The 25,758-nt window shown below is 45.5% G+C and overlaps 2 protein-coding genes across 6 annotated transcripts in view; both read right to left on the bottom strand.

The window, feature by feature from the left end:
- The window catches only part of ERBIN (erbb2 interacting protein), a 94,667-nt gene that overhangs the window by 47,051 nt on the left and 21,858 nt on the right, over positions 1-25,758 (bottom strand). For 3 of the 5 annotated variants that reach the window (XM_087715570.1, XM_087715573.1, XM_087715571.1), the window contains exons 2-3: positions 18,161-18,217; positions 9,605-9,802 (exon numbers count right to left, since the gene is read on the bottom strand). In XM_087715570.1, the coding sequence (XP_087571696.1) occupies positions 9,605-9,793 (189 nt within the window). In that variant the 5' untranslated portion in view covers positions 9,794-9,802; positions 18,161-18,217. Of the gene's footprint in view, positions 1-9,604; positions 9,829-18,160; positions 18,218-25,758 lie in introns of those variants that run through there. The other 2 variants (XM_087715572.1, XM_087715574.1) reach the window with 2 other exon arrangements.
- LOC148045323 (uncharacterized) lies at positions 10,476-15,388 on the bottom strand. Its single transcript, XM_087715714.1, is given in 3 exon segments — positions 10,476-10,485; positions 12,505-14,300; positions 14,302-15,388. Coding segments are annotated over 3 exon segments (2,850 nt in total). The 5' UTR covers positions 15,346-15,388.

The following is a 25,758-nucleotide window of genomic DNA, read 5'->3' as shown; positions in this document are numbered from 1 at the left end:
AGTTGCAATTGAGGTCACTATATTTGAGGACTAGTCTCAAATAACATAAAAATCATAAAGGTAGCTTGGTAGTAAATGGCAGTTACTTCTAAATAAATACAACCCCTTATGGAACAAAATCAGCTCCACAATTCCCAAAGCAGGAGCCACACACCCACCAGTCTCAATATTATTAGGATTAAATCTTTGTTTCTCCTGATCATTACGGCACACGGCACTGCACCACCTCTCCTAATTGAATGATACAGAGAAATCAAGTCAAGGGTGATATTTAGTCCCCCAAATTTTGATGACTCTTAATGGCTTTACAAATACTTTAAATAATATGGGGGAGAGTGCTTTCAGGCACCCCTAAGCATTGGGCAGTGATGGCGAACCTTTTTCACCTCAGGTGCCAAAAGCACGCTATTGCACGTGCGCGCATGCCCACCCCTATAATTTAATGCTCCCCCATACCGTTCCCCCTGCGCATGCGCGTGTGACCCCCACCTCTGCCCCGTGTCAGGTTCCGAAGGATTAATGAAAACAGCCAAACACAGAAACGGTTTGAAGTGCAGTTTGTATTCTTCCTTCGGCACAAACTGACCAACAAAGAACTAAGGCAATGAATAAATTATCAGAGCTTCCACCCGGTGTTTCCCACCACATTTTATAGTTACTTAGTAATTAGGATAACCTGCATCCCATGCACGCGCACACCCATCCCCTCGTAACCCAAAACAAAAACCACCTGGCAATTAATCGTGGATTATTGTCAGTCAGTTATCACTGGCTTTGTAGATTTAACCAGCTGTTTGTGTAGGAGTGAAACCTGGTGAGTCTTGGCAAATGGCCCGGGTTTCTCCCCTGAATGGCAGCTCCAGGCCTCTGGGTTGGCCGGAGCTGACAACCTATGCATGCACGCATGGCTTTTTTGGAGTCTAGGAAGGGTGAAAACGAGCCCTCCCGCTCCCTCCTGGAGACCCTTTGGAGGCTGCAAACAGCCCATTTTTCAACCTCCAGTGGGCCCGATAGATCCATTTTCACCCTCTCCAGGCTCCAGAGGTTTTCTAGCAGCCTGGGGAGGGTGAAAAATGGCCCAACATGCAAACCAGAAGTTCGGGAATGGACTTCTGGGTTGCCCATTTGGCCGTTTTTCTCCCTCCGGAAGCTTCAGGAGGCTTCCCTGAAGCCTATGGAGGACGAAAAACAGCCCAACACGCAAACCAGAAGTCCATTCCCAAACTTCCAGTTTGCGCATTGGGTGGTTTTTTGCCCTCCAGAGGCTTCAGGTTCAGGGAAGCCTCCAAAGGATGAAAAATGGTCAAAAATCAAGGCTGAAAATCAGCTGGCCAGCGCGCATGCACGCTGGAGCTGATAGGGCAACGCCTCGCTTGCCCTCGGAAATGGCTCACGTGTGCCATAGGTTTACTCCTATGGGCATAGAGTGTAAAAGTACACTTGCCTAGTATTACTCTCCAAAACTCTCCTTGCAACTAGAGAGAGTATCATTGTAATATAGTGTCCCCCAGTTACCAACTCACAGAGGCAGCCCAGGAAAGTACTGTATCAGCAATACCAAAAGCTGTTGAGAAATCCAACATAATAAATAAACTCACATTCTCTTTACCTCAATTCCCATAACAGACCATCCATCTCATCTAGCTACACTTAAGAACCAGCTTATTTGACAAACAGCCAATATTTCTGCCTAGTCAGTATGTGCTGGCAGATTTGGTGTGCCCCAGGTTCCTTTAAACAGTACTATCTATGGGGATTCCATAAATGTGCCTTCTTTGTCATGACAATCCAAAAGTCTTTAAAAACATGATTATTTTCCCAGGCCTTGGGTTAAAATGCATGGAGCCCTTTACTGGCTGTATTTTTGTCTATGTTTTTGTGTAGACTAGTAACCGGATTCCATTTTGTTTTGTATTGTATTTTTATGGTTTATTATATTGTGAGCTGTCTGGAGTCAGCACCTAAATTGAGTTTAATAAATAAGTAAATAAATCTATCCATAGCTGACTTTATCCCAAAACCAGGGCTGAACCAAGATCAAAGGGAACAAAATAAATCTGCAAAAATGTAAAGATTCTAAAATACCCACAATAGAAGAAAGTTTATAAAGATAACGGCAAAATTAACTTCCTTTGATTAGAGAAACAACTACCTACTTGTGAATTTTGTGAACCTTGTGAAAATTATGATGCAACCTTAGAGAGAGAAGGTAAAATCTAAATGCATTTATGACTACTGTCGAGAAGACTGGAAGTTGCTTTATAATCCTTTCTTTTCTACTTCTATTTCTTTTTCTTAATTTCTTTCTTATTTTCTATTTCTTTTCTAATACCTGCACTGTTTTATTTTCATAAAAATGTGTTCAATAAGCTTTAATTTAAAAGTAATAATCAGTATCCTCTAAGAAATGCAAAACTATTACATGCTCAGGTACTTTGAGACAATCCAGGCAATGTTTCCTGAGGAGCAGAAAGACAAATGGCCTTCCTTGCGGTCTGATGGCACTACTCTCTCATGCAAAATTCGTTTACCACTCCCTGCATCCACCCACTCAATCCCTCAGCCAGCTCAAACGAGGCCACATCACCAGAGATCACAGAGTGTGTTGTCAGGCAGGCAGGTACAGGTTTCTTGTCCATGTTCTTGGCTTCATAAACTGAAACATGGTGTATCCCATAAAACAGAATATGATAACCTGTTTTCCCATTCTGTAGGCCAACAAGTGCCTTATCAAGAAAAGGTAATCATTAATGGCACAGAACCTGTATCTCTGAAAAAGGGAAACTTGGAAGGAGAAAGTATAAACCTGTGTACATGTAAAAGCATACAGTTGGACAGCTTAATCAAAGTTGGTAGGCTTTCTCATGTCTACAAGATCCCCTTTTCAAGAGAAAAATAGATAAATCCTAACCTTAAATTTTATCTGGAAAAATGGTATATATTAAATTGAGAGTGATAATCACTTTTAAGAAGTAAAAATAAGGTTAGGATCATAAAGTCAATTTATATAAAATATTCAATCACATATTCCTGATTATAGTGCACATTTCAAAATGTAATTTCCGTACAATTTGCCATCTCTGGAAGGTTTGTGGCAGATAAAAACATCTTCCTAAAGTACATTTTTAAATAGTTATTCTGTGATTTTAGATCTCCAGAAATATGGATATACACATCTAGAGTCCTAACAAAAAAGCAATTTGGGATGAAGAAGGTCAGATATGGACAGGAGTATCGAAAATCTATATCATATTTAGAGCACTCATATTTAGTAGATAGTAATATCTACTATCGTTCTGTAGTCTGAGGCTTTATTTGCTGGGATGGTGCAAAGGGAAAAGGTGTAGCAGTCAGCTGCTCATTGTGAAACATCTGTTTCAGGTGCTTATCTAATAGTTTTTAATTTGTTTAGCTTTTGGATCTTGAGGATGCAGACAGAATGTCTGAGTGATAGAAGTTGTTTTTCAACATTACATTTTTTGCTGATTCAGCCAGTGAAAAATGTTTATTTGCGTGTGATATTGTAATATCACTGTGATCCGAATGGTACTGGTTATATGGATCTGTTTTATTCAGATTTTTGCCTTGAATGTTGTACAAAGGTTACCATGGTCATCTTGGTAAACTATCTAATTCTTTTACTTTTTAACGTTATCAACCAAAATTACTTACAGCAGTAGAGCCAAACAAACCACCTAAAAAGAGTGTTTCACAAAAGCTGCCAGTTTGAGTGAAGAATCTTTTGTGAAAACATGAAAATGACCGTTGGCTTACCTGAATGGTCGTTCTCTAGGCACTGCGGGAGTGTCCAAGCATGGGTTAACTTCCGCTTGCTGCCCAAGGACTGAGTTCAAAGTTTGTGTAGCCATGCCTCCCGCTGCCTTTAAAAAACGAAGGTGTAAGACCTAGAAGAATGCTGTAAGGAGTAAGGTCCATGCCATGAAGGTGATAATTCATGCACTCATAGGTGACCCCAGGGCGGGGATGGACACTCCCGCAGCGCCTAGAGAATGACCATTCAGGTAAGCCAACGGTCATTCTCCTAGCCGCTGCTTGGAGTGTCCAAGCATGGGATATACCCAAGCTATGTAGCCCCAGGGTGGGAAGAAGGAATGTCCTGGTTAGCAGGAGCCACGAGGACTCGCTGTAAAACTCTCCTTCCAAATGAAGTCTCTGCAGAGGCAAAGGAATCCAGTCTGTAATTCCAAATGAACGGTGACATCGAGGACCAGGTAACTGCCCTGCAGATCTCTTCAAAGGCGCTTGAGTGGCCCAGGCGGCCGTAGTCGCGGCGCTCCTCATGGAGTGTGCTATTATATGAGGAGGAACAGGTCTGGATTGTTGCTCGTAAGCCAGCTTGATGCAAGCACGCAGCCAGCATCCTATGGTGGAAGATGATACCTTCCTACCCTTGGAGGTGGGCTGGAATGATATGAAGAACGATTCTGACTTGTGAAATGAAGCTGTCCTCTTTTTGTATACCTGCACAGCACGGCGCACATCCAATTTGTGCCAAACATGCTCCCTGGGATGACTGGAGTGTGGGCAGAAATCGGGGAGGATGACCTCCTGCATTCTGTGGAATAAGCTGTTAATTTTTGGTAAAAATGCTGGATCCAATCACAGAATTACTCTGTCCGAATGTATAATACAAAGGTCCTCCCTAATGGAGAGCACAGCTAGCTCCGAAATTCTGCTCGCTGAAGTGATGGCTACAAGAAAGGCGGTTTTGAACGACAAATGTCGTAGGCTAACAGAGCAAATTGGTTTGAATTGCGCCGATGTTAAGGCCTGCAATATAACCGATAAGTCCCAAGTTGGGTAACAGTGTACTGTCTGAGGGCGTAGGTTGGTAGCCCCCTTTAGGAAACTGCTAACCCGTGGGTGTATGGTGAGTGGTTGAGAATCATCTCTGGGCAAGATGGTAGCTAGGGCTGCCGTCTGTCTCGAAGGGTGTTGGGGGCGAGGCCTTTGTCCAACTCCTCCTGGAGGAAGTCCAGAATTCGTGGATTTGTTGCTGCTGTGGCATTGATGTGATGAGACTGACACCAAGAGGAGACAATAGCCCAAGTTGTGTCATAGATCTGCACGGTAGAAGGTCGCCTGGATGCCTAGATGGTATGGATGACCTTGTCAGAGAAGTTGTCCCGCCTCAGGAGGTCCCCCTCAAGTGCCAAACTGAAGCCATTGAGGGTCTGGGTGTGGGATGGCCCCTTGGCTGAGGGAGATTTGCTCCTGAGATATGTGCCACTGCTTGGTCACTGACAGGCTGCGTCACGTGCAGCTGAAGGTGGGTGCCCCAACCATAGAAGCTGGCATCTGTTGTTATGACCAGGCGCTTTGGTTCCTTGAGGGACCCCTTCTTCAGCGCCGCTGTCTGCCACCATCTGAGCGACCAGAGTACCCATGGAAGAACGCTCACCACTCTTTTGGAATTGCTGGCCTTGAATCGTAAGCAGGAACCACTGAAGCCTGTGCATGCAGTCGTGCCCAGGGAACCACTGTGATGCATGAGATCGTGTGGCTTTTCTCCAAATTTACGGAAAAACTGTGTTGTTCGAACATGCGGATGGTGACGCTGAGATCCCGACATGCCTGTTCCCTGGATGTCATCCAGATAACAAATGAGTCTCACTGGATGAGACCGAAGACATGCAGCGACAATAGCCAGAAGCTTGGTAAATGTCCTGGGGGCCGATGAGAGGCCGAAGGGTAGAGCCTTGTTCTGGAAATGCTGGCCTGCAAATTGGAACCTCAGAAACTTGTGATGCACTGGATGAAGAGGAACGTGCAGGTACGCCTCCTTCAGGTCGATTGACGTCAGGAAGTCGCCCTGCCTGATTCTACCCAAGATGGTCTGGAGCGATTGCATCTTGAAGCGCTTGTATGCTAGATGGATGTTGAGTTTCTTGAAGTCCAGTATGGCTCTCACCCCTCCCGAGGCCTTGGGAACGAGGAAGAGGATCCAGTAAAATCCTTTGCCCTCCTGGCCCTGTGGTACCTTTTCGATGGCCGCTATGTCCAGCAAATGCCTGATCTCTGCCAGCATCAGTTGTCGTTTGTGGGCAGATTTCGGACAGGGGACAGCAGATGAATGTCCGTGGTAATGAGAGAAAGTCCAGGGTAAGTACGTGACGGATCATGTTCAAGATCCAACTGTCCGTCGTTGTCACCTCCCTCTGATTGGCGTAGAGTTGCAGGCGACCGCCTATGGGAAGGGACCGGTGATGGTCACTTGGTTCTTCTGAAGGAGCGGTTGGAGAACCACCCCTCTAAAGGACCTGCGGGTACCCTGCTGCTTCTTTTTGTCCCTAAACGAAGCCCTGTCATGGGAGTGGTCCTGTGTTTGGGAGTAAGGTCTGGTAAAATCCCTGGAAGTGGAAGGGGAGTCTGCAGTCCGAAAGGGCTGCCTACAAAAAAGGAATGGCCTTTGCGGTCTGGTTTTTTTGTAATCGCTGGCAAGACTTTGCGTTTGTCCTTGGACTCAATTAAGACAGAGTCGGCGCAAAGTCATATTAGAGGAGAAATTGGTAGCGTCAAGGAGGCGTTGGCTGAATATTCGACCACTGCAATAATTTTGTTGATGTCCTGGTGTGATCTAGTGTCGCCAGCTGGAAGGTTGGCTAGCAGCTTACGAAGCCAAAACAGGGCTGCCCTACTGAAGTATGAGGAGGAGGAGGTGGCTTTCATGGCCCACGCAGTGGCCAGGTGAGTTTTATGACAGGCCTTCTCCGCCCTCTTGTCCTCTGCCTTGAGTCCCTCCAGCAGATCAGCTGGAAGGACCGAATTCGAGGTTAGGGCCACTATGGGGTCATCTACCTGCGGAAGCTTCAGAAGGTCCTCAATGCCACTTTCCATCAAATAGAGTTTTTTATCTACCCCACTGGGATTAGCCATAGACCCAGGCTGGGCCCATTGGCACTGGATAACATCCAGAAAGAGCTGGGGGGCTGGAACCAGAGCCTGAGGGGGGTGCTCTCCTTGAACAGTCGAGCACCTGGATCTGAGGAATCAACAGTTTCCTTATTACCCTGCTCTGTGGCATTGTTCCTATCGGATTGAGCAGGGAGTGGCATCTGGACAGATGAAGCTTTCGCCTTAGTGAGGATGGCCCTAAACATGGAATGCTTGAATAACCCCGAAAAGTGAGTGGGAGTGTCAGGAGCCGGATTCTTGTCCTCAGATAGGTCTGGGGTGTCTTGAACACCCTCTTCATCCTCAGACGCCTCGCTGACGGCTGAGGAAACGGGAGGAAAGGCCCTTTTAGGTTGGTCCTGAGAGGCAGTTGGCTCTGGCCTGGCTATTGGGAGGCAATGTGAGGCCTAGTTGCTGGATGCCACCTGCAATGCCCTGAGAAATCGCACGTGCGACCACCTCCTGCATTGCTGGGGATAACTCAGAGTCTGGATCCTGAGAGGGACGTGTGACCCCAGTTCTAGGCTCCAGAGGACGGAGTTCCTCCTCCAACAGAGAGCAGGCCATGTAATCTTCTTCCAGAGAGGAAGCAAGGGACCTGGGAGATGCCCTAAAAGGATTGGGCGAAAAACCAAAATCCCCTTCTTCTGCCCAGTGATGGTGATCTATCCTGCTGGTTGGTAATTGCGGAAGGAGCTGCAGCACCTCAGCTGGTGGTGGCTCCCTGGCTTGGGCAGTTTGCTCCTGGGCAGATTGTGCCCTTTGAAACTGCCTTTCCAATACCTTTTGTTGCCTCTCATCCAATCTTTCTTCTGCTTTGAAGCCTTCTTGTTTTGGGGCTGCTTCCCTTTTGCACAGCGACTTGCACTGTCCCCCTTGGCAGCAGGATTAAGTCTGCTGTGTTTGTTGGTGGAAGGACCTGTCTGATCACTGACTTCAGCCACACTATTGCTGGCCATGGTCCACTCCAAGCTGTAACACAGGCAAGTTGAATAATTAAGCCTTGGAAGTGCCGCGGATAGAAATGATGAGCCCCTTATGCAGTCACAGTTCTGAGGGAAGGGCCAGACAGGGAGCAAAATTGGTGCAAGATTTTGGTGCCAAATTGGAAAGTCCCAGAGCACCCACAGATCCGCGCTATAATAAAATAGGGAATGGCCAGAGCAAAGCCAAACTCCCTGTGGCTGCCTTCAATAGTCTTCCTGGGGAGGGGGGAACCTGCCTGGAGCCCCAGAACGAGATTCCGATGTTAAACGCCCTCCCAGCGGCGATCTGCTTTGGAAACCAGGCTGCGGCATTTTAAATGGCTGGGAAATAAAGCGTGCCACTTTTTTCCTTTCAAAATGGCCACCGCGAGCTTTGGAGCAGCACCGGGGAGCTGTCGGCAATCCGGATAGCTCAGTAGAGCCTCCGGGGCTAGAAACAGTCCTCCGACAGTGTCTGGGGGCTCCCTAACCTTCCTACCTGCTCTCTGAGCTTGCCAGCAGCCACTGACGAGCCTCCCGGTGGTGCCTCGACCACGGTGGTCACGGAAGGCAGCCTCGCTCCAAGCTGCCTGTTCTGCGCGTCAGGAAGGCTGTATGAGAAAGTTTTCACTTGTAGGAAAAAATAATAAAACCCTAATGCTTCCTAAACTATCCACTGACAAGAAAAATAAAAAATTAGGCTACACTAGACTGTTTGGAGAGTCCAACTTGTTGTCCAAGAACTGGATCTCCCCAACTGCATCCTTTTAGGGTGACTGAGTTTTTTAAACTGGGCCTCTAAAGGGAGCAGGAGGCGTGGCTACACAAACTTTTAACTCAGTCCTTGGGCAGCAAGCTGAAGTTAACCCATGCTTGGACACTCCAAGCAGCGGCTAGGAGAAATGTTGGAACGCCCGCTTGGCTGCCTCAAAAGGCTATTCCTGGGTATGTTTGTGCATGTATGCAATGCTTCACTTTACTGATCAAAGCCATGAAAATATTATGCAGAAAATGAACAACAGTCTTCAGAGACGCTATGCATGCCTATCAGCATATAATCTGCTTTAATGTTTTAACGATGGTACTTTCTTCACATTAACAAGTGTTCCCTCCTAAGGCAGAGTTGAGATTAATAAGTTACAAAGGTTATGTTCTATTCTACTGTGCTGTGTTTGAAAAATAGAACACTATTCAATAAAACCACTTAATTTGACCTTTATTATTTAGCATCTACAGGAAGTCACTGGAAAGGATTTATCTGAAGCTTTGGAGAGCAACAGTAATTCCACTGCTTCACCTAGGAATGTACAAAACATATTGCTTGGATTCTAAACTTACCAACAATCCATGTTTAAGGAAGTCATTTAGTATTATTTTTAAAACTGATTCTTCTGAAAATGGAAACACTCTATTAGCCTAGAATACTATAAATTATTTTCTTCTCCACAAAATCTATTTTGCCGGCCACTCACAAATGCTAGAACAATAATCAATAAGCAAGCAACTATGGTTGATTTCAACAAAGGTGACATGCATGTACAGAACCTTATATAAATATTGATATGTCAACCTTGATTTGTCATATTAATATTTCTGTCCTGACATACAAACATTATACAACTACTAGAAAATGTACTCTACCTAGCTTTGTACACAAAGCATTTGTGTGAGGATTCACTGTTATTCACTTACATAAAGAAATGCCATATGAGGATGCAACATACCTTTGGAAGTTCTTCAATTTGATTAGCATCTAAATAGAGTTCTTCCAATGTCTTTTCAAAAGTAAAGATTTCCTTAGGAACCTGCTCCAGGCTGCAGTGCGAGTAATCAAGTACAGTCACAGTTTCTTCTTCTCCACGCAAGCAACGGCATGGGACGAATCGCACAAACAAGTTCCGTTTTGTTGTCATTTTCAGGCACTATTGTGAGACAACAAAGTAGTACTCTAAAAATAGTAACAAGCCCAGGAAGTTGAATAAATATTGCCACATATTTACAGATATGAGTTCTTTTTAAATAAAAGACACTAAGTACTTAGTTCCCAGCACTTACAAAGTTTTTAATGTTATGTTCATGCATCTTCTTGAATAGAATTATCTCTAAACATAAGTATTAGCCTCTTTATAGTAATGAATCCTCCCAAAAAGATGTGAAAGCCAGCTATGTAACCATCTTTTTTAACTTGAACATAAAACTAAAAATTTATAGAAGATGAATTCATCAAATTTGCAGATGACACCAAGTTGGGGAAAATAGCCAACACTTTGGGAAGATGAACATAAGAGAATAGTTGTAGCTCATGGTTGAACTGCGGGGTCCTTAGTGCTTTCTGTCTTGATTGGTTTGCTGGAAATGTTTCATTGTGAAACTAGGCTACATCATCAGTGCTAGTAAAAAGTGGGGTTTGCTCTCATTTTATATATTAGTGGTTTCTCGTTTAGTGTTGAGGCAAGTGGTCTTGGTGGTTCCTTGATTGGTCTATTTATAAACCAACAATCAAGAAGCAAACAATACCCAAATCAAATAACCATCAATTCAGACAAACAAGGTAACAGTAAACAACACCCTCATAGGGAACCACCAAGACCATTCTCACCAAAATCTGCAAGAAAACAAGCAAGCTCAGAGAACACCAAGAACCTCACTTTGGAAGACAGATTCTAGATTCAGAAGGATCTTGACAAACGTGAGCTCTATCCAATAAGATGCAGTTCAAAGATGAGAAAAATAAGGTCCTGCCCTTAGACAGGAACAACCAAATGCATAGGTAGAGAAAAGGAGTTACCCGACTCAAGTGTAGTAACTGTGAGGGAAAGGGCGTTGGTACTTACCTGATACGCCTCTTCTCATAGTGGGGGGAGGAGTATCCAGGATGGGTTTGACCTTATCCTCTCGTGATTGGTTTGAGTCAGATAAGCTCTTTGGGCTCCGCCCCCTGGCAGTGAGCATGCCCAGTTTTATGACGAAGAACTCTCTCCGACTCGTTGCATCATTCACTCCAGACTCTTGATTCAGTTTTTTTGCTTTTATTGTCTTCAACATCAATAATTAAATAACAATATAAACAATGAACATAACACTTAGTTGTACAAACATAGTCAGGGAGGGACTGGATACTCCTCCCCCCACTATGAGAAGAGGCGTATCAGGTAAGTACCAACGCCCTTTCTCCATAGTGAGGGGGGAGGAGTATCCAGGATGGGACGTACCAAAGCCTGCACGTCCCTAGGGAGGGAGATCCCCGAGGCCATATGTCCCCCTCTCAGGCCTGTTGAGGCACGGGTCCTGCCCTGTGAACCGCCTGCAACACCCTGCGGCCGAACGAGGCCTCTGCCGAGGCAAAGGAGTCCAACTTATAGTTCCTAACAAAGGGAGAGGGGGAAGCCCACGTGGCTGCCCTGCAGATTTCGGCCAGGGATGCTTGTGTGGCCCAGGCCGTGGATGTGGCAGCACTCCGTGTGGAGTGGGCTGTGATATGATTTGGTGTCTGTAACCCCTGCGATTGGTAAGCAGTGGCAATGCAGGTTCGCAACCACCTGCCGATAGTGGTGGAAGTTACCTTATTACCCAGGGATCCTGGTTGGAAGGAGACAAACAGGGCTTCGGATTTCCTGTTTGGCCTGGTTCTCCTGAGGTAAATCCTCAGAGCCCTCCTAACGTCCAGAGTGTGCCACTTCCTCTCCAATGGGTGAGAAGGGTCTGGACAGAAGTTGGGCAAAATCAGTTCCTGGGCCCGATGGAAGCAGGAGCACACCTTGGGAATGAAGGATGGATCCAGCCGTAACACCACCCTATCTTGGTGAAAGACACAGAGATCCTCCCTGGTGGACAGCGCCTGCAGTTCGGATATCCGCCTGGCGGAAGTGATGGCCACCAGGAAAGCCACCTTCAGGGTCAGGAACTTAAGGGAAACTGTTTGTAATGGCTCAAATGGGGCGCCCGTTAGAGCGTCCAATACCCTGTGTAAATCCCAGGAAGGGTACCTGTGTACCGTAGGTGGTCTGAGGTTGGAGGCCCCCTTAAGGAATTGCCTGACCATGGGGTGGTGCGTCAGGCTCTGGTTTCTGCCACACAGGAGAACTGATGAGATGGCTGAGACCTGTCTCCTAATTGTGTTAGGAGCTAACCCTCTATCCAGGCCCGCCTGGAGGAAGTCCAGAACCTGAGGCACCGTAGCCTGGATGGGGTTGAACCCCCGGGAGTTGCACCAAGAGTCAAAGGCCCGCCAAGTGGAGCCATAGATGCGCTCTGTGGAGGGCCTGCGGGCGGCCTGGATAGTCCTTATCACCCTGGGGGAGAAGAGGTCTTTCCTCAGGATGCTCCGCTCAACCGCCAAGCGGTCAACTGGAGCCATTGAGGATCCGGGTGCTCCAGCGCCCCCTGGCTGAGGGAGATCCTCTCCTGGGGAATTCTCCAGGGCCTCTCCACTGACAGAGACTGGAGATCTGCAAACCAAGGCCTCCGGGGCCAATGAGGAGCCAACAGAACCACTTCCGCCCCCTCCTGAAGGATCTTCCGTATGACCCTGGGAATCAGGGGCAAGGGAGGAAAGGCATACAAAAGACCCCTGGGCCATGAGCTCCGCAGAGCGTCCGTCCCTTCCGCCCCCCGTGTCCGGTACCTGGAGAAGAACCTCGGGAGCTGAGTGTTGAGGGGAGTGGCGAACAGATCGACTTCCGGGCGCCCGAAGCGCTCGGCCACCTCCTCGAATATCGCAGGCTGTAGCCTCCACTCTGAGTTGTCCACCTCGGCCCGGCTGAGCCAGTCGGCCCTGGTGTTGTCCACCCCCGCTATGTGTTCTGCCCTCAAAGACCGGAGGTTCCTTTCGGCCCACTGACCCAGACGTTTGGCCTCCTTCATGAGGGCCCTTGATCTTGTCCCCCCCTGTCTGTTTATGTGAGCCTTGGTGGTGATATTGTCTGTGAGGACTAATATGTGCTGGCCCCTGACCGAATTCTGGAACCGTAACAGAGCCAGGCGGACCGCCCTGAGCTCCAACCAGTTTATGTTGTGAGTCCCTTCCGCCTGAGTCCACTCTCCTTGCGCCATCTGAGCCAGCAGATGGGCACCCCACCCACTCAGACTGGCGTCCGTCGTTACCGTCAAGCGGTCTGGTGTCCAGAAGGTTTCGCCCTTTGTGATCGCTGGGGATGTCCACCAAGCCAGGGAGCGGGAGACGTCTAGCGGGAGAAGTACCTTGGTCTGCGAACAGCTCGTGCGTCTTCGCTGGAACGGCAAGAGGAACCATTGGAGATCTCTGGTGTGGAGGCGAGCCCACGGGACGATGCCAATGGCGGAGACCATGGTGCCTAGTAGTTTAGACAGAGTGGCTAGGGACACCTTGCGCTTCCTGGCTATCGAGGAGGCTAGCTGTCTCAGCGCTATCTGTCTGTCGGGTGACAGGAAGACCATGCCCGCCTGGGTGTCTATTCTGGCTCCTAGGTGAATCAGACTAGTAGAGGGGTGGAGGTGACTCTTGGCTAGGTTCACTGTAAACCCATGGTCCCTCAGGACTGTCATGGTGATGTCTAGGTCTTGCAGAGCGCCCCTAAAGGAAGATGACTGCAGGAGCAGATCATCCAGGTAACATTGGATGCGCACTGGGACCTGTCTCAGGTGCGCTGCCAGCGCTGCCATTACCTTTGTGAATACCCTCGGGGCCGAAGACAGCCCGAAGGGGAGGGCCCGGTACTGATAGTGATGACCCATGTAGCAGAACCTGAGGTACCTACGGTGATCCTGGGCAATGGGGATGTGCAGATAGGCCTCAGTGAGGTCTATGGAAGTGAGAAAGTCTCCTTGTCTAACCCCCTCCAAGATAGAGTGTAGGGAGTGCATCTTGAACCTCCTATAGCGAATGGAACGGTTCAGGCGTTTCAAGTCAAGGATCGCTCTCCAGCCCCCAGAGGCCTTGGGGATGACAAACAGGATGGAATAGTGCCCCTGACCCTGTTGCTCTGGAGGCACTGGCTGGATCGCCCGGATCTCCAACAGGTGTTGGATGGCTTCCTGCATCAGCAGCCTCCGGGTCGGGTTCTTAGAAACCGGACATATCCGGAAGAAGCTCGGGGGACTGGAAAGAAATTCGAGTGAAAGGCCATGCCTGATGGTCTTCTGCACCCATCTGTCAGAGGAGGTGAGGTCCCAGCGGTCAGCGAAGTGCGCTAAGCACCCCCCAATGGGGAGAGTGCTGGACCTAGCTTTAATATTTGCGGAAGGAGCGCCCCCCTCCGCCTCCTCCGCCCCCTCGAAAGGGCCGCTTCTGTTGCCTGCCTCTTTGCTGTCTGTCTGGGTACCTCTGTCTAGCAGGGAATCCCCCTTGATACTGCCTGCCTCCTGAGAAACCTGCCTCTGACCCCCTAAGGAAGTCCTGACCCCGAAAGAAGGAACCAGAGTCCTGACCCCGGGAGTAGGAGCGTCTGGGGTATGGAGTTGACCTGAAGCTGCCTTTCTTCTGGGCAGTGGCGAGGACCTTCCTCTTGTCCTTGTTCTCAACCAGGAACCGGTCCAGAGCCGAGCCAAAGAGGGAGTCCCCTGTGAAGGGGGCTGAGGCCAGGCGCCACTTGTGACGAACCTCCACCTGCCACTGTCGAAGCCACAGCAGCCTGCGTGATGCCACCGACGATGCGATCGCCCTGGAAGCGAATCTGGCTGCAGCCAGGGTGGCATCCGATGAGAACTGGATGGCCGCTGCCAGCCTGTTGATGTCCTGATGTGACCGGGCATCTGCTATGGGGGTGCGTTGCTGTAGCTCCTGCAGCCACAGCAAGGAAGATCTGATGATGAAAGAGGCTGTGGTGGATGCTTTCACCGCCCAGGCCGCTGCTAAATGGCCCCTCTGCAAGGTGAGGTCTGCCTTCTTGTCCTCCGCCTTCAAGGCATCCTCTGGCTCCCCAGGCATGTTGGTGGATGTATGAAGAGCCACGATTGGATCATCTATGGTGGGCTGTGCAAGTAGCTTAGCCAGCTCTTGGTCCACATTGAAGAACATCCTGTCTGAAGAGGAGGGTGATGGGCCCTTTGTAGGAGATGCCCATTGGCGCCTTATCAGGCCTAGGAAGGTCTTGGGCGTAGGAACAGTGTCTGCCTCGATGGCCTGCTCATCAAAGATGTTCTCTGCTGAGAGGCCCTGGCGTTGGGGTGTGGCCTCCGCTGCTCTGTTGCCTAGCTTGACCGTTGCCTTGGCCTTGAAGAGCAGGGACTCAAACAGTGAGGGCTGGAACAACCCAGTGAATGTGGGTTTAGGAGGAGGCATGCCTTCATCCTCTGATAGCTTGAGTTCTCTGATCTCGCCTTCCTCACTTTCATTGTCACTGTCCTCCTGGGATGAATCTGAGGAGCTGTGAATCTCTTCCTCCTGGGCCTCTGGGAATTCAGGGGCCCTGGGGGTGGGGGGGAGGGGGGCCCCCTGAGGCTGTGGCTGCTGGAATGCTGCAGCCATGTATTGCTGAAAAGCCTGCATCATTAATTCTTGGAAGTTGGGGGCTCCTGTGGGAGGCGCTGGGTTGGGGCTGAAGCCCCCCTGAGCAAGGGGGGGGCTGCCCAAAAGGGGAAAGCCAGTAGGCAAGGCTGCCCCCACAGTAGGGGTGATAGGGGATTGCCACCCCTGAGTGGAGCCCCAAAGCCCCGAGGTGTCTATTGGGATCCTTGTTGGCAGGGCTGGATTCTCCCCTGAGCCTCCGCTGGATAAGGGAGTGCCTGAATTTTCCCCCCCTTTGCCTGGGGCGTTCTGATGGCTGGCTGCTTGGTTGCAAAGTCTCTCTAAAGCCTTATGCCTCCTCCGCTCGTATTTAGAGGGCTTGGGGGGCTTGTGACCCCTCCCTTCCTCTGGATCTGCCCTGGGGGAAAGGTGCTTGGTTTTGCATTTAGCCTTTCCTCTTCCCCCCCCTCCTCGGGCAGTCTCTGGGGAAGCCACTGACCTGGGTGCTTGTTCTTCTGCCCCTCCGGTGGGGCTGCAGTCCCTGCTTGCAACTGCCTGGGATTCTCCTTCCTGGTAGTTGCTGGGCGCCGCCATTTTGGACCACGTGGGTCCTCCCGGCTTCAAAATGGCGCCGACCGGCTTGCAAAGGGGCGCGAAATTTAAAAGTGCCTGAAGCGAGGCTTGAGCTCCTGAGAGCTTGCCACGTGCGCTCCCAGCCGGATTCTCTTCCTCCTGCCTCTCCTCCGATGCCGCTGTGGCCAGGAACAGCTTCTTCGGCTTCCTCACGATCCTCTGGCCACGTGGAGGCAGCGCGGGCGCTCCAGGGCGTTTGAAAGCCCTGGTTCGTCGCTCAACCCTTGAGGGGAGCAACGGAGCGCTCCAGCGACTTACAAGCCTCAGCGGTTGGGGCTGCCTGCTAGAGGCTTTTGCCCTTTCTCCTGCTGCCTGGTCAAGCTCCTCACTGAGAGACTTCGGATCTCCTCAGTGTCCAGGGCAGCCTGCCGCCCCAGGGGGGCTAGTGGCAGTTCCAATCTTGCAGGAGGAGGCTGTGTATAAAGCAGGGAGGCAAACTCGACGGATCCAAATGAATTTTCCTAGTAAATTCCTGGAGCTCTCGAATGAGCAACTTCTCACGAAGGTTTTGAGTCAGAAAACTGGGCATGCTCACTGCCAGGGGGCGGAGCCCAAAGAGCTTATCTGACTCAAACCAATCACGAGAGGATAAGGTCAAACCCATCCTGGATACTCCTCCCCCCTCACTATGGAGAACTTGATATTCTAGTGTACTATCATCTAATACAACCAGCAGTGTTCTGCAGCAGTCAAAAAAGCATGTGAAGCCCTATAGCAATAGCAATATAGCAGTGGACTTATATACCGCTTCATAGGCCTTTCAGGCCTCTCTAAGCGGTTTACAGAGAGTCAGCATATTGCCCCCAACAATCTGGGTCCTCATTTTACCCACCTCGGAAGGATGGAAGGCTGAGTCAACCCTGAGCCGGTGAGATTTGAACCGCTGACCTGCTGATCTAGCAGTAGCCTGCAGTGCTGCATTTAACCGCTGTGCCACCTTGGCTCTTGCATCAACAGAGGGATAGTGTCAAGTACAGGGGTCCCCAACCCTTGTGGCCCATTGTGAAAGCCGTGCGCATGTGTGCATGCAAAACCATCTCCTCTCGCCGCCACCACTTCCACCCATCTGTGTCAGACATTTTGGGGTCAAGATCATGAGAAGTGATAGTATCACACACTACATTAGTGAGCCACACTTGTAATACTGCAACCAGTACTAGTCACCAACACACAAAACATTACTGAGAGACTAAAAAGAGTGCAGAGAAAAGCAACAAAGATGACAAAAGTTATGGAGGATAACTCATAAGATAAATAGGTTAAGGGAACTAGGAATGTCTAATATAATGAAAAGAAGGGTATTGCATGTGACATAACTGTCTTTGAGCATTTGAAGGCTATCACAGAGAAGAGGGAGTCAGCTTGTTTTCCAAAGCATCTGAGGGCAGGATAAGAATCAATGGGTAGACTTGTTGAAGACAGATCCAATTGGAAACTAAGGAGAAATTTCCTGACAATAAGAACAATTGATCAATGGAACAACTTGCCTCTCAGAGTTCTGGGTGCTCCATTGCTGGAGGTCTTCAAAAAATATTTGGCAGTCATTTATTCAGGATACAATAAGGTCTCCTGCATTGCATTGGGGGGGGGATTTGAACTTGAAGACCTCCAAGATCCTTCCAGCCCTATGATAATTATGGCTTCATTATCTTGTCATTTTGTTTTAAAATAGAATTTAGTGGCAATTTATTATAGCTTTCATAGTCTTCACTCTAACCATTCTTGTATATATACCATCATAGCAGAAAATTATGTCATGCCAATATCTGTGGACATCTGATAACCAGTTAAGAGTGTAGGGAAGCAATGTAGAATAAACATTTTAATTTGGTCAAAACATCTCCTAGAAATGTCAGACAAGGAAATGTATAGCATTATCTGAAAACTAAGCTCTAGCATGGATTTGATTCCTTGCCTTCTCTCACTTCTCCCTTCCCCCATTCTTTGCTATGTATGTTTATTTATGATGCCAAGGATATTATGGCTAGAGAAAACAGAGACAGTATAACTAAGACTTTAACATTTTAAGAACAAAAATTGTTTAAAATTTCAAATTATGCACTTAAAATTGAATAGCTAAATCAAGTAAATTGTTCTTTCATTTCCTGATTATTCTCTAATATTTTATTAATATTTCTAACTGCTATATTTATTTCAATAAAAAGCCCAGCTAAAATATTATTTGTTAAATAATTAAATGGGATGTCCATGCAGTCATGCTTACCACTGGATTGTGATTTTCTCCCTGTTGCTTCTTCCCTGAGCTTTCAAAACCAACATTCTGTGAAAAGGGAAACAATAACTTTGGTTAAAACTATAACTATATACAATATTCTACAACCTTCTGTTTATTTTTTGCTAATACTTCCCCCTTTTAAAAATCTTAACCAAAATAAGCTATAGATCAAACACCAAAGCGCAGTAACAATTTTAAAAGATATTAGGATATGTACAATAGAAGAAAATATATATAAAAAAATCCAAAACAGTCATTTGCTACCAAGTGAAGGTGTTTCACAAAAAGGGAGCTATGGAACCAAAGTTCAATTCCTTTGTTCAGGAATATTGCATCTATATTCCAAAAATGGCTTCATATTCGGGTAGGTTTGTACTACATAAGGCAACTCAATCAAATCTTTTATGTGAAACAGCCAGTGTTTCTTAGGGCAGACATGTCAAGTTATGCCAATAAACAATAGTGCCCAACTTCAAGGCTAAAAAGCAAATATCAATATTGAGAAAACAATGGAAGGCTAAGAGAAGGAAGAGACAGAATTGAACTATGATTAATATACAAATGCATCTTGGATGTCTGCTTGCCATTACCCATTTTAGGGCTTCTTCCTAGTATGCAGTAGCTAGCCACTTTCTGTTAAGGAGAGAACCTGCATGTTACTCAACCTCTACTAAGCCAAATGCTAAATAAAAGCTTGTCAGTAAGTCTAACAACTTAGAATGTTACAGCCCACTACAAAGGCTTTACACTGATTCCAAAAACTGACTAGAAACTAGCGGAACTGAGTTCTGTTCAAAAACATCCCATTGCAATTAGCAGTCCTGCTCCCCTATTTGAGACCAACTCAAGGCAGCCCAAAATAGAATGTATTATGATTATCTCCTATGCCATTGAATATGCAACCACAGGGAAGGATTATTCCCAGACTTTAAACCAATTGTCATCTATATGCTAATGACAGGATTCCTCTCAATTCTATATTTCTCCATTGTTATAAGTTTAGGATTGAGTATTTCCAAGGCCTCTGAATAATTTCAGGAAGTAAAGGAATGTACTGTATTTTTCGGACTATAAGATGCTCCGAAGTAGAAGCTTAGCTTTTGGGGAGGAAAACAAGAAAAAAAATCTGCCTTTGCCTCCCAGCAATTTGCCTCCTTGCAGCAAACAACAAACAGCCTGGTCAGCTTCAGCACAACCTGATTTAGCATGAGCAGCTGATTGGCGGCTGGATTGGCCTCCCGTATCGGCCTCCCAGAATACTGCCTATCAGCTGTTCCAGGTTGTGGGGATCACTGTTGCTCATAGATGCTGCCACCTATCACCGCCTCCACATGCTCTATTTTCGGCCTCCACACATCCCATTTTCTGCTGGTCCCAGGTGGCAGGGATCACCGCCGCCTATCCCCGCTACCTGGAACAGGCATAAAATGGAACACACGGAGGCCAAAAATAGGGCGCACAGAAGTGGTGATAAGTGGCAGCGGCGGCAATGGAGAGCAGTGATCCCCGCAACCTGGAACAGCTGATAGGTGGGATTCTGGGAGGCCAATCCAATTGCCAATCAGCTGCTCATGTAAAATCAGGCTGCGCTGAAGCTGACCAGGTTGCTGCAAGGAGGCAAATTGCTGGGAGGCAGAGGCCAAAGGATGGGGGCCAGCAGGTGGGAAGGGCTTTGGCAACATTCGCTCTATAATAAGCACAGACATTTCAAACCACTTGGGGGGGAGTGTGTCTTATAGTCTGAAAAATACAGTATATGCAGTAACAAATGCAAACAAAACCATGTTCCAAGAGACAGCCATGCTTTCAGAATTTGTATCATGATAACCACCTGATGCAGCCCTCTGGTCATCATCAAGTCTAAAGACTACTAACTATGGCAGCAATAAAACTGCCATAAAAACAATTGTGCCTGGCTGCATAGTGTCTCAACTTACTAACAAAATACCAGTCCCAATTGTGGTCCTACGTCAAGCGCTACCTGTAATGCTTAACCCAAACATAAAAGGCTACAGTAATAGTGCCAGCTGTTGATAGAATTCTTCTTGTCAAAAATTTATATTTTGTACCTAAGACAATGTGTATCTATGTATAAAATGCAAAATGAGAATACCAACCACATGACAGTTTTTAACCCTGAACAGTTACATCATCTGGATTGAATATAAGAAGTGAACAGTAGGGAATGCCATACTGCCCACAATTAATTATTATATCTCCCAAAGATTGGATTCTTTTTCATATATGTAAAAATATTAAAGGCATTCTGCAGTTATTTCAGTACAAGTTCTAACCCTAGATTATTTAAATTGTTTTTTTTCTTAGTGATACATTAAATTTTAAGAATAGAGCGAAGATCCCCCTTTCCCAAAATCAGGTCAAGTTACAGTACTTGCTTCCCAGCTTCAAACAGCAGTTCTAGACAAGTATTTCATTAAATAGTTCAATTTGCTGGTACAATTCAGAATCATTAGTTCCATCAATTAGGGCAAACTATCCTGAGGCAGCACAGCATATCCAAACCATGATTTTGCAACTACATTTCTCAGATAAGGTTCTTACGATAGAAAGTGGAGTTGACCTTTAATCAAACAAATTACTTTTCATTCAAGGAAAAAAGTTTTATTATATTGGTAACATCCATAAAACATTATTTCAATAGCCTTCTGGCTTATCCACTTGGACTTTTGGAAACTGTAGATTGGCAATAATGCTCTTTGTAGAGATTGATAGCTTTCTCCTTGCAACCCAACTGCAGTACTGCTGTTTAGTGTTGTCCCAATGGTGGCATCATGAACACATTCATCAACACCTTTGTCTAGCTTTATGTTGTGCATCAGTTGCACCCATTCCTAGATCTGGGGCTCTGTTCACGATCATTCATCCCATAGTCAGCTCCATATTGGACTACTATAATACAAACTACATGGGATTACCCTGAAGAACTTGTGGAAGCTTCAATTGATACAGAAAGCAATATGGTGGTTACATGTGCTTGTAAAACAACACACATCGTATCTTTCCTCCACAAGCTGCACTGGTTGCCAGTTTGCTTCCATGTCCATTACAAGTTGTGGGTTTAACCTTTTCAGCCCATCAGATTAGATTATCTGAGGGGGCCACCTTTACCCAATTACATCTGCAGTCCCATTCGATCTGGCTTTGAGTCCCATCTGCTAGGGACTTATAGTTGGCTGGTCCCAGGTGGTGGACTTTTTCTACCGTGTATAACCTACCTCCTGAAACACTTTACTTCACAAAGTAAGGTTAAGTCTCGTCCCTGTTAACGTTCTGTAAGTCCGTTAAACTCTGGTGATGTCATTTGGCTTGGGATCCCAGAAGAAGAGGGACATTTGAAGATAGCTCCTTCATTGTACTTAATTTATTCTCTCCTGTACCTAGTGCAGTGGTGGGTTCCGGATCCCAGTGCAATTGGTACAATGCAACGGGGCCAGGAGTCCACCATATGCACGTGCGCAGCACCCACACAGTGTGCGCTTGTGTACTTACCGCCCACGATGCTCCGTGATGCACCAGCTGCTCGGCGGAGCATCATGCAGGCTCTGTACGTTCCATGTGCGTAAGCCTCAATCGGCTCAAATACAGGTAAGAAAAGCCGGCGGGCAGGTGGGCCCTCCGGAGGCACCAGTACGCCCGTACCGGGGCGTACCAGTCGTATCCCATCACTGACCTAGTGGTTTGTATTTTAATAAAGACACTCTCATTTTATTAATAATTGTTTATGTGTTTGTTTTATTTAATTGCCAAACACCACTCAGTCACTTCTTATGAGATGGGTGGCCATATAAACTTTATACATACATAAAAATGCAAGAGAAGCTTTCAGTTCCTTTCATTGGTGGGATCTATACAAACAGCCTGAAAGTTATTCCTGGAGTCCAAACTTTTTGGAAATAAGTTTTGTAACATTTCCCAAATCGTGAAACATCAATAATTTTTGTTGGAGAACCTCTGAAATATCCTTTCAGCTCTGATACACTTCCACGTCGTGTTTTTAAGATGAGACTTTGAAAATGAATAGCCAAAATTCTATTGTTTTTTATAAAGCAGGACCTTCTACATTATTATCATACCAGTGATTGAACACATGACTTTAATTTCCCCTTCAAATCAACTGATAAGCCTAGAGGCTTAAATTCATTTGCCACACAAAAATATTTAGCTTAGGATCGTTTTCTCAATAAATGAACAATTATAATGTTTTTTACCCATTTGTTAAATCGGGACTGGTTTTAGGGTAATGTTTAAGCAGAAATATTGAAATTTCACAAACTTTTAATCAGTACTCTAAATAACTGGTTTGAATGGAATAGATTTTTATAATCTATTATAAACATTCACCACCACCAAAACCCAGAATGTTTCCAAAAATTGCTGGTAGCATCATTTTTAAATTTTCAAAATAAAATGTTATAGATTTAGTATCATACAAAAATGTAGTTCTGAGAACACTGCAGCTTGTTTTACAGTGCCCGAAAAGTAAATGTTATTGACTACGTATACTATAATAAGACACATGTAAGGTTGCACACCAAATTCCTAGATTCAAAGCTAGTTGGCAACAGATGAGGGTTTTTGTTTTTCCCTTGCAACCAACTGCAGAACAGTTATTTAGAGATCTTCCTTCAAAATACATCCGGAGGCCCTTCATATCCTTCTGCATTATTATTTTTAAAATGCTTCCAAAGTCACTGCTTACTCATAGCATTCAAATTTAATTTCCTGAGTATCCCATAACTACTTCCCTTCTGCTTTTCTTTAAAAAAAAGTTGGACTCCATTTGTTTTATAATTAGCATCATTTTAACCAAACTTTACACTTGAATATAAATTCACCAATGGAACCTCCTTCCACTCAAGATGATCCCCATAAGATATAAAACCCTTTTTTAATATATTATCTATTGTGTCTTGAAATCTGTAATTAGAATAGCTGCTCTGCCTCTAATTAAAAGTTGGGAGGGAGGGAAATCACCACTTGGCCCAGGCAGACAGGAGTGTATTGTGGTATCTGGCAGCTTTTCTCACAAGCCAGGCCTTTAACTTCATGTTCCTGGCAAAGGCCACTAGCTGATAATTGTATCTACTTCCTGAACATGGCACTTAAATATTCTGCTTCACTGGATTGCCTAGAAGCCTTTGGGCAGAGGGCATCCCACTTTTATTTATTTATTTTATTGCATAGATCGATTCTATAGCACTTTTACAGCGAAAGGCACCTAGCTCTTGTCAAACCTTTTGCCTATGAAATGAATAGCATTTTCCTTTCATGTCAATAAAGATACTCTTTCTAAGCACTTTGATTCTAAATTTAATTTACTGTTCCATTTAATACACTATCTACTGAATGTCATTCAATTATTCAAACTCGATTTCATTGAGGTCTGCATCAGGGTTGCGTTTGACTTCAGAGGGGGGGCCAAATGGGCACGGTTGGGATGGCAATGGCTGGGATGGGTGTGGCCAGCTCAAGATCATGCAGCCCTCTGCCAGCGAAAATGGAGTTTTTGTTGGCAGAGGCACCGCAGGTCGGTCCTTCGCTGTTTCCTGGGCAACCACACGGCCAGATCTAATCACCCTGTGGGCCAGATTCAACCCGCGGGCCTTAATTTGACATCCCTGAATTATTCCATCAAATCAAATCAGTTTCTTGCAGCCATGAAGCCAATATGTAGGTAGTCCTCAACTTATGACTAGTGGTTGAACAACCTTTCAATTATGTTGTAATTTTAAAAAGCTCCTTCCTCAGAGTGACAGGGTATGCGCATGCACACACATACACACACACACACACACACACACACACACACACACAGGGTTATATGATTGTGTTTCAGGTATTTGCAAGCTTTTGCAACCAATTGCATTGTCCATTTGTCAGTTTCCAATATTTTCTGTCAATTTCTGGCAAAAAATGCCCAGAGAAATGGATTCACTTAATGACTAGTTTCTCGCTTTATGACAGTCATAAAATAAGTCCAATCACATGTTGCCTTGACTTACAAATGCAATGACATACAGCCAAAATTCCAGGCTCCATTGTGATCGTAAGTTGAGCGCTACTTATACAAAATAAAATGATTTTATTTCTCTCACACTTTTAATGTGTAGTAGCACGTGTCAGGCTCTTTTAGGCAGTCTGAAAACAAAAGCCACATAAATTTCTGGAAAGATTTTTATTGCCAGTAAGTTAATGTAGCAGAACCTTGGAAGCCTGTTAAATTCTCCCACTCAACTCTTATCTAATGTAATGGAGGTAGAGTTATTCTGAATCCCTTCTCTTATGCTTCTCCCTACTCTGGGCTGAAGTACAGATAATTCCTGTTTTGCAACCATTCATTTAGTGACTATTCAACACTACAACATTGCTGAACGAAGAGATGACCATTCCTTGAAGTTGCAGCTGTCACAGCATTCCCCTTGCTCACATGATCCCAATTTGGTTACCCAATTTGGCTATTTATGACATTCACTGCCAGATTTCAACCAGCAGAGCCGTTAGGAAAGCTGGAAGAAGTCGCAGGTCGCAGTTATGTGAAATCACACTCAATAACCACATGTGATTTGTTTAACAATCTCAACCAGAACTGCTGTTGCAAATCTCATCATTTTTCCTTTTATAATTTAGCAACAGTTACCAATTCCAACTGCAGTCATTAACTGAGTATCTCTTTTGCAATGGTCCCTCTATTTTCCCAGTCTGTTACACATTCCATCATAACACTAATATTCTTCCCTGCATAACTCAGGTTAAAATAACTGAACAGCTTACCCATTGTATTGCATTGCTGAAAAATTTTGGAGAAATCACCCACAAAGTAAAATGCCATCAGAAAACACATACAGCACAATTTTGCAGTTAAAAGAGAAAAGAGGGATAAATATTGCAATATTGTACAGTTATATACTTTCTAACATTTATAAATGATCAGGCCTGTATATTCAAATGTCATAATTTTAATATGAAAAGGTAATTTATTAAAGTGTTATTCAACAAGATTGTGTTGCTAGCTTAAACAATGAATCAGTTTTTTCATTCTAAATTGAACATTCCATTTTTAATAAAATATTCTACACGTTTAGAAATTAAAACATATAACACGTTAACCACAACTTTAATTTCTCCTATTACCTTCCCTCTTACAATACTACAGAACTGGAAAAGATGCTAAAAAATGTCATCAAAATCACTAAAGCTGCAACAGCAATTTTATGAAACTATAGACATTAGAAATTTTAGTCAAAAAAGGCAGTTTAATGATGGAACACAAAATCCTGAACTGTATGAAAAGTTTTTCTTCCAACCTAACAATGTTAAAGGAATATTAAATATGGGACTCTTAAGATAGAAAAGGAGGCATTTCTTTATACATTGTAGACAGTTCTCCACTGGATTTAAAGATGAATCCCAATTTAGATAATTTTAAAAGACAATAGGACTAATTCATGGAGAAATAGGTTGTCAGACTTCAAATTTCTTATTTCCAGAAGCATAATTCATATTCAGGAACTACACAATTATTGAAGCTAATAGATTTCACAACAATGGGTACGGTAGTTAATTGC

Source organism: Thamnophis sirtalis, unplaced genomic scaffold (genome assembly GCF_051295495.1).
Source record: "Thamnophis sirtalis isolate CommonGarterSnake01/CBP01778 unplaced genomic scaffold, rThaSir2_p1.2 scaffold_5, whole genome shotgun sequence".
Classification (NCBI taxonomy): domain Eukaryota; kingdom Metazoa; phylum Chordata; class Lepidosauria; order Squamata; family Natricidae; genus Thamnophis; species Thamnophis sirtalis.
The sequence above is the reverse complement of the archived record's forward strand: the minus strand, read 5'-3'. Positions and strand labels throughout refer to the sequence as shown.